We start from the raw sequence: 12,746 nt of genomic DNA, 5'->3' as shown, positions 1-12,746 counted from the left end.
TGGTTTTTATTAAATGGTACGATATTTACACATACGACACACAACCTCGCTTAAACCGGAGTAAGTAGGTTGGTCTTCTACATAAGCCTGAATGCACTGGGTTGTATCACACACCACTGGGTGATGTTCTAGGACTTTTACTATCCCAGAAGTTAGACTGGATATTCACGTGGCACTGGCTAGCTTTTAAGATGCGCAGCTTCAGGCGTGCACTCCAGCAAGATGCAAAACCCAGATGCAGTTACATAGAAAGAGATACACACAAAGACAAGAAAAATCAGGAGAGCTCCTGCTTGCTTCCTCTATGCTACAAGAGTTTACTGTTTTGTGATGCCTATGGGTAAGACATTTCATGAAATGACCACACCTGCTGAGAAGCTCAACTACTCTGTTTTATCACTTGATAGTTGATTATTATATGAAATCATGAGCATAATCCTAAAACTGGGGAACACGGCATGGATGAAGACACTTCAGAGTTGATGCAGATGTCTAAGCAATTACCGAGGCCAGGGACACAAGTCAGGTAGGAATCTCCTTTATAAAGACAGATATGTCTTTAATTCTTTTCTGTCCCTATGTTTATTAGTGCTCACATCCGTAAAACCTCTTGAAGTTTGGCCACAGAATCAAACACAAATGGAAACGGCTGTGCTAGGGCAGTGTCACCAATCTTGATGAACTCTGAACCATCTCACAGTAACCCACAATCCTCGGCAGATTATTCACAAGAAACTAACTACTCCGTTTGACCAATTCAGCGAAGAGCTAGAAAACTCATTGCATTTCAAAGCTCTGGTGAATCAGCAAGGGATGTGTCTGGAACGGCAGACTGCCAAAGAAAAGCCTCTAGAAGAAAAAAGTGCTGGCAATTCCTCTTCCATGCTACCACCCTACTTCCAAAATGTCCTTCCATACATATATATGAACAACATACGTGTAGCACGGAAGAGGTTAAAAGCTGCCTAGCCCAGATTGACATGTTGTAGTTCTTTGACAGCTTTTTCATTGCACTGTTTTCTATTGATTAAATAATCTCTATCAGATATTAAGCCCCTTGTTATTGGTACAGCCTATAAATTATTCAGAAGTTATATAAATTCTTATGGCGGGCATGAATTTTTAAATCCTAATTTGGCACCAGGCCAGGAACTCCTTTTTTTTTTTTTTCTCCTCACCTGCAAGAGAATGTGCATGTGTTAGATTTTTTTTTTTTTTCCCCAAAAGACAATTTTAACTCCAGTCTGCTACTTTGACTGGAGATTGTGTTTCATTGGTCATTATGTTTGGGCATAAACAGGTTGGGGCTTTTTGGGAAAAGAGAGGTAGTAGGAGATTACGCTGTTGCGCTCTGTACCTTTGATTTATTGGGGATGAAAGGTGTTTTGACCAGTGCCTTCATCATGTGTAGTCATCCATGCCAAGGCACTGCAGCAGCCATCCTATTTGGGCACACGACATGGAATGGATCCAGCCAGAGGGATCCTCAGCACAGGACGGGCAGAGCTGAGACAATACCCATCAGCTCACTGATGCAATTCTGCTAGTGACCATATACTTTTGGGTTTTATTCTTCAGAGCTAAGTGGCCTTTCCTTTAACAACTAGGGCCCAGACACACACAACTACCGAAGCCTGAAAGAGAAATTAAGCACATAAATATACTGTGGCTCTGGAGCTACATCTCCCCTAGACCTTTGCTCACGTCACAGAATTGCTCCACTATGGGCCTGTTTTCTCCCAAGCCCAGCACCATGGCCAGGCAGCACGCAGAAGATACAGTCAGGCTTTTGGGTAGAGCTTATTAAGACCGTGTTGCACAGGGTGTAGTATTAATCATCACCACCACCTTGTGCAAGCCCTGCTTTGTGCCAGGCTGGCATCCCTCCTGCAAGCGGGAACACCAGTCCTTGGCGCAGCACCCCCTCCCCTTCCCCTGGCCTCTGGCCACCTCCTTGTCTCCAGGCCCACCCCTGACTCAAAACCTCACGTGCGCTGGCTCCACTCCTACAGCGGACTGGCTTTCCTTTGGCAACAGGCGCTTGTAATCCATGACAGTACTAAAGCAAGTCAACAGCAGAAGAAAAGGGGTCAAAGTAGCTGGTTCTGAATATTTCTCTTAATTCTAATCAAGGCCCAGGTGGAACATCATTTTGTCTTCCAATCCTGTTCTATTTTCTTTTCCTGTATCCGCAAAATCTGACAGCCCACAACGAGCCTACCAAGAAGCATACCTACCAGGAAATTAATTTTCAGCACTGAGCCCTTGGAGCCGCTCCAACTTTCTGAACCCTCCTTCTGCCTTTAGACAGGTTTCCCTGCAGATGGATCAAATGTCAAAGTCCTGGGCTACCAATAACAGAAGAACACGCAGAACCTTTTTTTCTCTTTCTTGCATCCTCTGGTACCTCAAAATTAGTTTTCAACAAAAATAAACAGAATTGCAGGAAAACCCTGCAGGAGAGGACCGGCCGCATGAATGCCTCTGCAGACGCCACCAGAGGTGTAAGTCTTCGACTCCTGCTGCCAGCTGATCTTGTATAAGCCAGAAACGTGAGTTGTGCACGGGTAGGAGGACATTTTAATTTTGTTAACTGGCTCATTGGGAAGCACCTTCACCTCTGAAATCAGGAGGTGGTGTGTTGTGTACATTGCAATGAGGCTTGGGCACTTGCCCAGTGATAGCACTGTACTACTGAATGATGAGAAAGGGACTTCTTGTGCTTGGAAAAAGAGCTGATGAATGCATGGCGCATTTCAGAGAACAATATTCTGATGCCCACTCCTTCTCTCAAAACAGATTCTTGTTTAAAATGCTGATCAAGTTGGACCACATAGAGATTTAAAATAAATGCTCCCACAAAAGTTGAAATCTTAAGTGTGAAGATTTGAAAATTAATCGATATAAATCTATACATATATATACAAATACATATATATAATATCTGCAGGTGGTGAGCAACTGCAATGTGCATCACTTATTTTGTATATTCTTTTATCATTATTATTAATGGTGTTTAGCTGCCTGCCAGGTTAAACCACACAGCTGTTTGCTCACTCCCCCCCACAGTGGGATGGGGGAGAGAATCGGGAAAAAAAAGTAAAATTCATGGGTTGAGATAAAGACAGTTTAATAGGACAGAAAAGGAAGGGAAAATAATAATAATAATAATGATAAAAGAATATACAGTGCAATTGCTTACCAGCCGCCGACCGATGCCCAGCCAGTTCCCGAGCAGTGGTCGCCGCCCCCTGCCCAAGTCCCCCCCATTTATATACTGAGCATGATGTCATATGGTATGGAATATTCCTTTGGCCAGTTGGGTCAGCTGTCCCGGCTGTGCCCTCTCCCAGCTTCTCACTGGCAGGGTGTGAGAAGCTGAGAAGTCCTTGACTAGGGTAAGCACTATTTAGCCACAACTAAAACATCAGGGTGTTATCAACATTCTTCTCATACTAAATCAAAACACAGCACTACACCAGCTACTGGGAAGAAAATTAACTCTACCCCAGCCGAAACCAGGACAAAAGGGAATCAAGAAATACTAGTACAAACATCTGAAAGAAAAGGGCATGGAGTGGTCCTAGGATGTCTTTATTTTATCTCATTTCCACTCCTCGCCAAACCCCTGATAATTTAAACTGAATAGCTAACCAAATGAGATCAAATGGATAACGCCACCCCTGTTGGGAGTTCTGTCTGCAGCAAAACCGTATCCTCTTTGGAAAGGGAAGGTCCATCTCCTGTGGACTGTATGATGGCACTTAGGTTGCCACGCTAACAGCTCCTCCAACAGTGGGACAATTGCTTTTCCAAGATCAAAAGTAAAGCTGAATTTACCACATAAAATGCAGTAAATGTACATATCAGAGATTTAAGAATAAAGCATAAGATTGCTTCTTAGAAAAAATCCGAGCCAACCACTTCACTCATGAAGGACTGGGCTTCGCATGTTTCCTCTTATTTAATCCTCAAGAAGTCTGCTAATGAGACCCTCCTGCTCATTCACAGTGGTAGTGCGGCTAACAGCGTATGAACTCCGTCTTCCTCTCCAGTTGCTACACAAATTCCATCTAGGGCCAATTCAGGAGAGACCTTTTCTATACATAGCACAGAGAAAAGCAGACCATCACCCCGGTTCACACAGTTCATTTGCAATGCAGAAACCATATGACCAAAGGAGTATTTCCCTCCAATATGCATTACAGAACACACCAAAACTTTGTTATCAGCTTTGTTATTGCCTCGCTCATTCCCTTAGTTTATTTAAATTTCCCTAAAATTCCTGACTGTCTGAACTTGGTTAGTCAAAATGACTGGTGCACACGCAAATTTTGGTAGCTCTTTGATTACTCCCCATTATGAACCAGCAATGTAAGTTCTTAAACAACTCTGGGCTTACCCCATACCAGGCTACTTTAACTCATTCTTGATCTTTAAAATGGGAGGATGATCCCCCCTTCCTGGCTGTTTTGTCTATTAACGTTATATGATAGGAGAGAGGGAGGCATAGATTGTCTATAGCTATTTCTAAATTACCTATTACTGTGGACTCCCAATCTTGCTTGAAAGCTGCCAGTGTGATCATACAACAAATACAAAATAATTCAACTGTCAGTAATATTGCTAGTTTAGCCAACATAATGTATATCTGAGGTGGTATATCAGCACACATACAGAGAGCCACAGTGCAGCTGTGTTTTCCCCTATGCACCCAGAACTGTAGCCCACAGTCTTACTAAATAAGACAACTCAAAATGCTGGATAAAGAGCTGGAAGTCTTAGAGCTCATAGCCGTCTCCATCTCTCCAACCACCTTAGTAAAAAAACCACCAAAACAAACAGAAAATGACTGCTAGGCTAACACACATATGATAACAGATTTTTATTATTACTTTTTAAAACTCATTTTCAGTGTTAAATAAACTGTGGAAAAAGGATCTGATTCATGGTCGCATTAGGAATCTACTCAACCAAAGCCCCTTGTCACAAATTAAATCATAAACCAAAAGTCAAACATGATTTGTGAAATTAACATTTATCGAGGAAATACTCCCCAGCGCTGCATCGTGATTAGTCTCTGGCAGCTGAAATATCACCCATAACTCACGAGCTCCTCTGAAACCATGCCACTACCGTTGCTGCTGAGATAGCATGCATGATGGAAAGGTGCTGCCACAACCAGAGAGCAATCCCTTTTTTGATGCTGGTGAGAACTAGAGGTCACTGTGTCTTATTATTTGGGAAAGTACATGCATACACACGTCTCAGCCCCCCCACACTTGTAACACTTCGCCCCTCCACAGGCACTCTCTTCCACCTCTTAGATTTATCCAATGCCATGGCTGTTTCTAATTTTGAGCACGGAGGCTTGGCAGAAGCTCTGCATTGTGCCCTTTCTTTAAAATAGTGACTAATAAAAAATGAAACGTAATTAACAGTCATTGGCTCTTTCACAGAGTCAGTGTCTTTCAGCAGAGGGATTCAGTGCCTTTGGGGCGAGATGCGGACAACTCAATCCTACAGGCAGGGGAGCTACAGCACAAAGAAGACTTAGTGATTGTTAAAGGCTAAACGGTCACTGGCAAAGCACACTTTGGAGCCCAACATTTTTTAGAAGCCACGATATCCAGATATAGCTTGAAGATATGGGATGCTTCCCTTTTCAGGGTGATTTTCAGCAGGAAGATATTTTCCTGCCAAGGAATCAGTCATTTTTTTGAAATCTTGGTGTAATACCATCCGCACTGCTCTGAGCACTAGATTTTTTCCACATGGAGCAAAAGAGCCCCCAAGTCTTTTGGGGCAAAGAAAGAGAGCTCAGCTCAGCTGCTGGCTTCACAGGCATTCAAAGCAAGAAGAAAGCTTCAGCACCTCTATAACCCATCCCCTCACTCCAAGTGATCATGGCCTTTCTTCTTCATGTATTCATACATTGTCTCCACCGCTCAAGTATACTACACCTACCTGGAACGCACCAGCTGTATGCTGTGTTTATACAAGTGTGCATGTGTTTATGTGTGTGTATACCTAAGATTACACCACATACAAATAAACAAGGATCACAAAGAAGAGTATTCCCTCTCTCTTAACCAAAAGAAAGCCTGGGGCCTCATCCTACCCCTCTTAAACCAGAATACAAAGGCAGGTACTCTTACAAACGAGTTTCTTTTCAGGATTAAAGGAGAACTTATTGGCTGTAAAGCCTCATTTCCCTTTGCTACCCTTCTCCTGCACGCAGAGCATGCTGCGTTACATCTGGCCCTCAGCTGGGGCAAACTGGGCTTAATGGAGTCGTGACCATTTACGCCACCGAGGATAGAGCACTCGGCACGCGGCTCAGAGAACACCCGAGCCAGCCTCCACCCACTGCCTGCTCGAGCTCGCTCTGGCAACCGCATTTCACTGCGGAGGGCAGGGTCTGCCCCAAAGGAGGACGGGGAATCCAAAAGAAATTACTGCCTGCTCGACTACGCTAACCCTTAGGCACAGAGGCCTCACTTCTCAGAATAGGAATTCACTGCTCCAGTAACAAGACTGGCTGAACAGTCCATGAGGGATTGTCACCTCCATTCAACACACTCTCTTTGGGTAAACAGTCATTCCCTTCTGGTGTTGTGACATTAAGAAGAGGTCACCAATGGATGGCGGTTTTTAAAAATAGTTTAATTTTTTTTTAACCACTCTCTTCTACTTGCAATAACCTGTTAAAAAGCTGAAAATAACACTGAGTTCCCTATTGGGTTGCCCTTTTCCATTTGGAGAACATTGATTTTTTTTTCCTGTTGTGCCAAGATTAATGTGGCCTGTTTGTTTGACAACAGATTCAACATATCTAGTGCCCTGTCAAGCTAAAATGACTCTGTCTGTGGACAACATCCCTGTCTGGCACTGGCAATGATGTGGAAAGAAAAAAAAAAGGCTTTGCTACTTAACTGTTACTGCAGAACAGGAGATTTCAGCAGCCCTTAAAATCAAAAATTGTTATTGATGGGGCAAATTTAAAATACTGTTAGTGAGAGTCAAGGGGCTCAATGAAAACTTGGGCAAGGGAGGTTATCCAAATTATCCACTGCAACAGCCTGTTACGGTTTTGATTCAACATAGTTCCAGATCTTACAAGTACAAACCTTCCTCCCCTCTTGCTGTTTGACAGAAAACGTTGGTTTGTCCTCTCCCCTCCATTTTAAGTAGGAAAAGAAACAGCATACAAGTAAAGTACAGAGAAGAAAACGAGAAAAGCCAAGGAAATAAGGAGTGTTCCTTCCTCACCCGAGTACCAGATATCACATGGACACCAGCTGAGGGTGAAAACACACACTGCTCCATTCTTTCAGAAATGTTACCAAGTTCCAAACCCCTCATCTCCCTCCCTTCCTTCCTCCTTCCCTTCCCCTTTCTCTGGCAAAAGCCAGTAATACCTACAAATATTTTTTATTTTCGTAAACATCATGCAGCTTTAAAACGTGGGGATGTTCTATCAACTTCAGGATGGCTATTTCCCGCTCCACCTGGAAGAAACAAAAAGAAATAGAGAAGATTAGAAGCTTGGTCTTAGAATACATTAGATATCGTCACACATTTTCTTCCCATTTATCCATTTTCCACTCCTCTTTATATGCAGAGGATATGGCAACTTATAACAATGTATCATATTTAGCACTTATATAATTTAAGAAAAATTCAATTTATTCAGCCTCAGCATTCCCTGCCCTACAGAACAGAAAACGAGCAAAATTTCAAGATTGAAAGAAAAGTCCCAAATCTTCCACAGGGAATTAGCCGTAGGAGTTATATGAGCATTCAAGGCTGTTCCTGCCTCACAATCCACAGCCAGTGACATATTCTCCAAGTACAGAAACTCTAAGATGTCACTTAGGGCTCTCCCGACCTCCCACAGGCACAGGTGTGGCCATGCTGCACTACGTTTTGCGTACTCAATTAATATGAGAAAATCCCCATCCTGAAGAACTTGCAGTGTATGCAGGGGAGACAAACAGCAGAAGACAGACAGCAATGTGATTTTATAGCTGCAGAACTGAGGCACAGAAAGGGAAAGAAATATAAGAAGTGACATAGGAAGTACAAGGCACAATAAGAAATTAAACCCGATTACCGGAGACGCAGTATTAGAGCCTTAAGTGTAAGACTGTGCTTTCTCTCAACTCCCAATCTGTCTGAGCATGACTACTTCTAAGAGTGTCTTCAACACGGCGTTAACACGTTGCGACTAAGTCCTTGTAACTAGCGCAAGCCCTGTTCTTACCCAAAATTTCTATCATGACTGCCATGGTGCTTTTAACTTGAATTTACTAAAGGTGTTCATCGGAGATGGAGTCAGTGCAATTCCTCAGCTGCTAGTAAAATTGCTCTGTGCTGCTCAAAGCCACACTGTAACCACTCTGATTCGACCTAGGCTAACTCGAAGGGAATTAATGTAGCACTGTGGAGACTGTAGATTACTGAAATAAACTCTGCAACAAGATGCAGTCTAAGCATTGCACAGTCGGGCATGACAAATTTCCAGGAATCCACAAAGGCAGGAAAAAGACCGAAGGAAGCAAACAAGGACGACTAGGTAGGTTTTCTTCCAGTCCTTCAAATAACTGATTGTCCTGGAGCTGCTATGCTAACAAACAAAACATGAACAAACTACAAAACCATCTCTGAACATCTCCCCCGCAGGGATCAGACGAGTAATTAGGAACTTGCCCCAGTATACCTTTAGTTCTTGATGTCCTTTAATTTCCTGAGATACCATCCTCGGCTAAGCCTGAACACAGACAACTTTCCCTGAATGCCAGTAAGGTACTCGGCAGGAAATTAGAAAGTGGTAGTTTTCCAGCACTGTGCAGAGGAGGAGGATTTCCCAGCGTGTTGGTTATCAGCCCAGATCTCTCTTCCTCCACGTCACCACACAAAACCAACTCTCGCACCACATCAGCCTTGGCCTTCCTCACCTATCAGGATGGAGGAAAGGGTGTTTGTACGTGTGTCAGTCTTAGAATTCCAGAGACACTTATTCCTCTCTGCAGAGTCAAAAGTCATCTGAGAGATCCACTTCCATACTTGGGATCTCTGGAAATAGCTCCTTCAGAGACGTGAGGAAGAAAAAAGTTATCAGGAAGCCCTAATGGAATGAAGTATGTACATGCGCATGCATGTAAACATGTATGTATGCAGTTCAGCACTGCCAGAACTGCTATGAATTCAGTGATACACAGTACTCGATGGTGACAGCTCTGTAGGCGTAACTTACTCATGACCAGCACTTAGATGAAAGTCGCTTATAGAAATAGGAAACGAAAGCTGGGTAGATTTCAACGGTACAGCTATTCCACCAAAAAAACAGGGGGAGAGCTAGTTTATCCCATTTTTGTCTCCTCTTCAAAAAGACCTGTTACTCTTTCCTCTTACAAGACATGCACTGATATTTGCAGAGGGCTTGTTCAGCCCTATAATTGGTAAAGTTGGATTTGCTTCAAGAATGAAGAAAAACAAAACAGAAGGAGGACCCACTCCCATACCACTCTTCCAGTAGAACTGAGGTTCACCATCAGCACCATGTACCACAGCTGCTCAGAAACTGGAACTCCAACAAAGTTCCCTTTGGATGGGGAGACCAAGTATTTCATGGGGAATGTGACCATTGCACTAGCTATGGCAGGGATCATCCAACCCCGTTCTCTCTCCTGGGGGATATCCTGCCTGTGAAGGATGAAATTCCCTGCAGATGGGCTGTCCAACTGCATCGGAGATTGAATTCTGAAAAACCTCTTGGTAGGTGCAGTGGCAATGTACGTTCAGACCAAGTGAGTGACGGATGGCAGCATCCAGTCAGGGTCCTGCTTGGCTACTATCCTAAAGCCTGAGAAGAGTGATTCAGAAGCAGGGGTCCAGGAAGGCTGGACGTTCTTCAGGAAGGAAGTCTGAAAGGCGCAGGAGCAGGCTGTCCCCATATGCCCTAAGAACAGGCGGGGAAGACGACCGACCGGGCTGAACAGGGAGCTTTTGCTGGGACTTAGGAAAAATAGGAGAGTTTATCTCTTGTGGAAGAAGGGGCAGGCAACTCAAGAAGAGTACAGGGATCTCGTTAGGTCATGCAGAGTGGAAATTAGAAAGGCAAAAGCTCAGCTAGAACTCAACGTGGCCACTGTCGTGAGAGATAATAAAAAATGTTTTTACAAACATATTAATGACAAAAAGAGAGCCAAGCAGAATCTCCATCCTCTATTGGATGCGGGGGGGAACGTTGCCACCAAGGATGAGGATAAGGCTGAGGTACTCAACGCCTTCTTTGCCTCAGTCTTCAATAGTCAGAGCAGGTATCCTCAGGGTTCTCAGCCCCCTGAGCTGGAAGACAGGGACAGCGAGCAGGATAAACCCCCCATAATCCAAGAGGAAGCAGTTAATGACCTGCTACGCCACCTGGACGTTCACAAGTCTATGGGGCCGGATGGGATCCACCCGAGGGTACTGAGGGAGCTGGGGGAGGAGCTTGCCAAGCCACTCCCCATCATTTACCAGCAGTCCTGGTTAACTGGGGAGGTCCCGGACGACTGGAGGCTCGCCAATGTGACGCCCATCTACAAGAAGGGCCAGAAGGAGGATCCGGGGAACTACAGGCCGGTCAGCCTGACCTCGGTGCCAGGGAAGATCATGGAGCGGTTCGTTTTGAGGGCGCTCACGAGCCATGTCCGGGACAACCAGGGGATCAGGCCCAGCCAGCACGGGTTCATGGAAGGCAGGTCCTGCTTGACCAACCTGATCTCCTTCTATGACCAGGTGACCCACTAGTGGATGAGGGAAAGGCTGTGGATGTGGTCTACCTGGACTTCAGTAAGGCCTTTGACACTGTCTCCCACAGCATTCTCCTAGAGAAGCTGGCGGCTCACGGCCTAGACAGGTCCACTCTTCGCTGGGTAAAAAACTGGCTGGACGGCCGAGCCCAGAGAGTTGTGGTGAAGGGAGTTCAATCCAGTTGGCGGCCGGTCACGAGCGGTGTTCCCCAGGGCTCAGTGCTGGGGCCGGTCCTGTTCAATGTCTTTATCAATGATCTGGACGAGGGGATCGAGTGCTCCCTCAGTCAGTTTGCAGATGACACCAAGCTGGGCGCGAGTGTTGATCTGCTGGAGGGCAGGAAGGCTCTGCAGAGGGACCTGGACAGGCTGGATCGATGGGCCGAGGCCAATTCATGAGGTTCAACAAGGCCAAGTGCCGGGTCCTGCACTTGGGTCACAACAACCCCAGGCAACGCTGCAGGCTTGGGGAAGAGCGGCTGGAAAGTGCCCGGAGGAAAAGGACCTGGGGGTGCTGGTCGACAGCGGCTGAACATGAGCCGGCCGTGTGCCCAGGTGGCCAAGAAGGCCAACGGCATCCTGGCCTGTATCAGAAATAGTGTGGCCAGCAGGAGCAGGGTGGTGATCGTGCCCCTGTACTGGGCACTGGTGAGGCCGCACCTCGAATCCTGTGTTCAGTTTTGGTCCCCTCACTACAAGAAGGACATGGAGGTGCTGGAGCGTGTCCAGAGGAGGGCAACGAAGCTGGTGAAGGGCCTGGAGCACAAGTCTGATGGGGAGCGGCTGAGGGAACTGGGGTTGTTTAGCCTGGAGAAGAGGAGGCTGAGGGGAGACCTCATCGCGCTCTACAACTACCTGGAAGGAGGTTGTAGCGAGGTGGGGGTTGGTCTCTTCTCCCAAGTAACAGCGATAGGACGAGAGGAAATGGCCTCAAGTTGTGCCAGGGGAGGTTTAGATTGGACATTAGGAGAAATTTCTTTACTGACAGAGTGGTCAGGCCTTGGACCAGGCTGCCCAGGGAAGTGGTTGAGTCCCCATCCCTGGAGGTATTTAAAAGACGTGTAGATGAGGCACTTAAGGACCTGGTTTAGTGGGCATGGGGGGATTGGGTTGACGGTTGGACTCGATGATCTTAGAGGTCTTTTCCAACCTTAATGATTCTATGATTGGAGGAGGGAATTCAGTTACGGCACCGCATGGCCTATGTTCAATACGGGAAAATCAAAGCAGAAAGCAAGTATCTATTTATTACCTACAGATTTATGCTAGGAACCAATTAAAAAGAAATAACCTGAGTTACTTTACTTTCATCATTTTAAGTGTGTGAGTGTGGGGTGTTCTGTGCATATTTTTAACTTCCTGGGAACTACATCCTGAGAGGAAATAGAGTTTCAGCGGTCTTGATTTCAACCCCAGGTATGCAGAAAGCAGCTGGCTTGATGTGCCTGGCAGCATTTCACTACAATGTATTCCGTTCAGTGGTGTGTTGCACCACTCCAGCGCAGGCAGCAGGCAGCTTTCCACCGTCTGCTACCTCTTCTAGCTGCAAACCAAAAGGACAAAACTAATCTACTCATCTCAGTAAGACTTTGTATAATCCTTCAGTGAAAAGGGGCTTTATGAAGGAAAAGTGTCATTACTGTACTTCTCATAGTCCAGTCCTTGGCCCCGTGTAGAGGAGCAAGACACTAATGGCTGTATTATTTCAAGAACTACAGATTCCCAGCTCTCTAAACAGCAATCTGGTAAAGATCATCCTCAAAAATCTTACAGCAGTGTCCTGCCTCTTTTCCCTTCCAAAGAAAAACAACAGTTCACAAAAACGTGCAACGGACCACCTTCTCAAAATTACTACTGCGGTCATTAGTAATGGGTGACTCTCCCGGATCCTACTCATTTTTTATATCCTCACAGAGAAGCCAGTAATTGATACGGATTGGACACAGA

General features: G+C 45.4%; 1 protein-coding gene across 11 annotated transcripts in view; it reads right to left on the bottom strand.

The window, feature by feature from the left end:
- The window catches only part of BRSK2 (BR serine/threonine kinase 2), a 322,400-nt gene that overhangs the window by 101,427 nt on the left and 208,227 nt on the right, over nt 1-12,746 (bottom strand). For all 11 annotated transcript variants that reach the window (XM_075163003.1, XM_075162999.1, XM_075162997.1 and 8 more), the window contains exon 3: nt 7,426-7,511. In XM_075163003.1, coding sequence (XP_075019104.1) covers nt 7,426-7,511 — 86 coding nt within the window. The remainder of the gene's footprint in view (nt 1-7,425; nt 7,512-12,746) is intronic.

This window comes from Calonectris borealis, chromosome 14, assembly GCF_964195595.1.
Source record: "Calonectris borealis chromosome 14, bCalBor7.hap1.2, whole genome shotgun sequence".
Lineage (NCBI taxonomy): Eukaryota > Metazoa > Chordata > Aves > Procellariiformes > Procellariidae > Calonectris > Calonectris borealis.
This window is presented reverse-complemented; position numbering and strand designations above follow the sequence as displayed.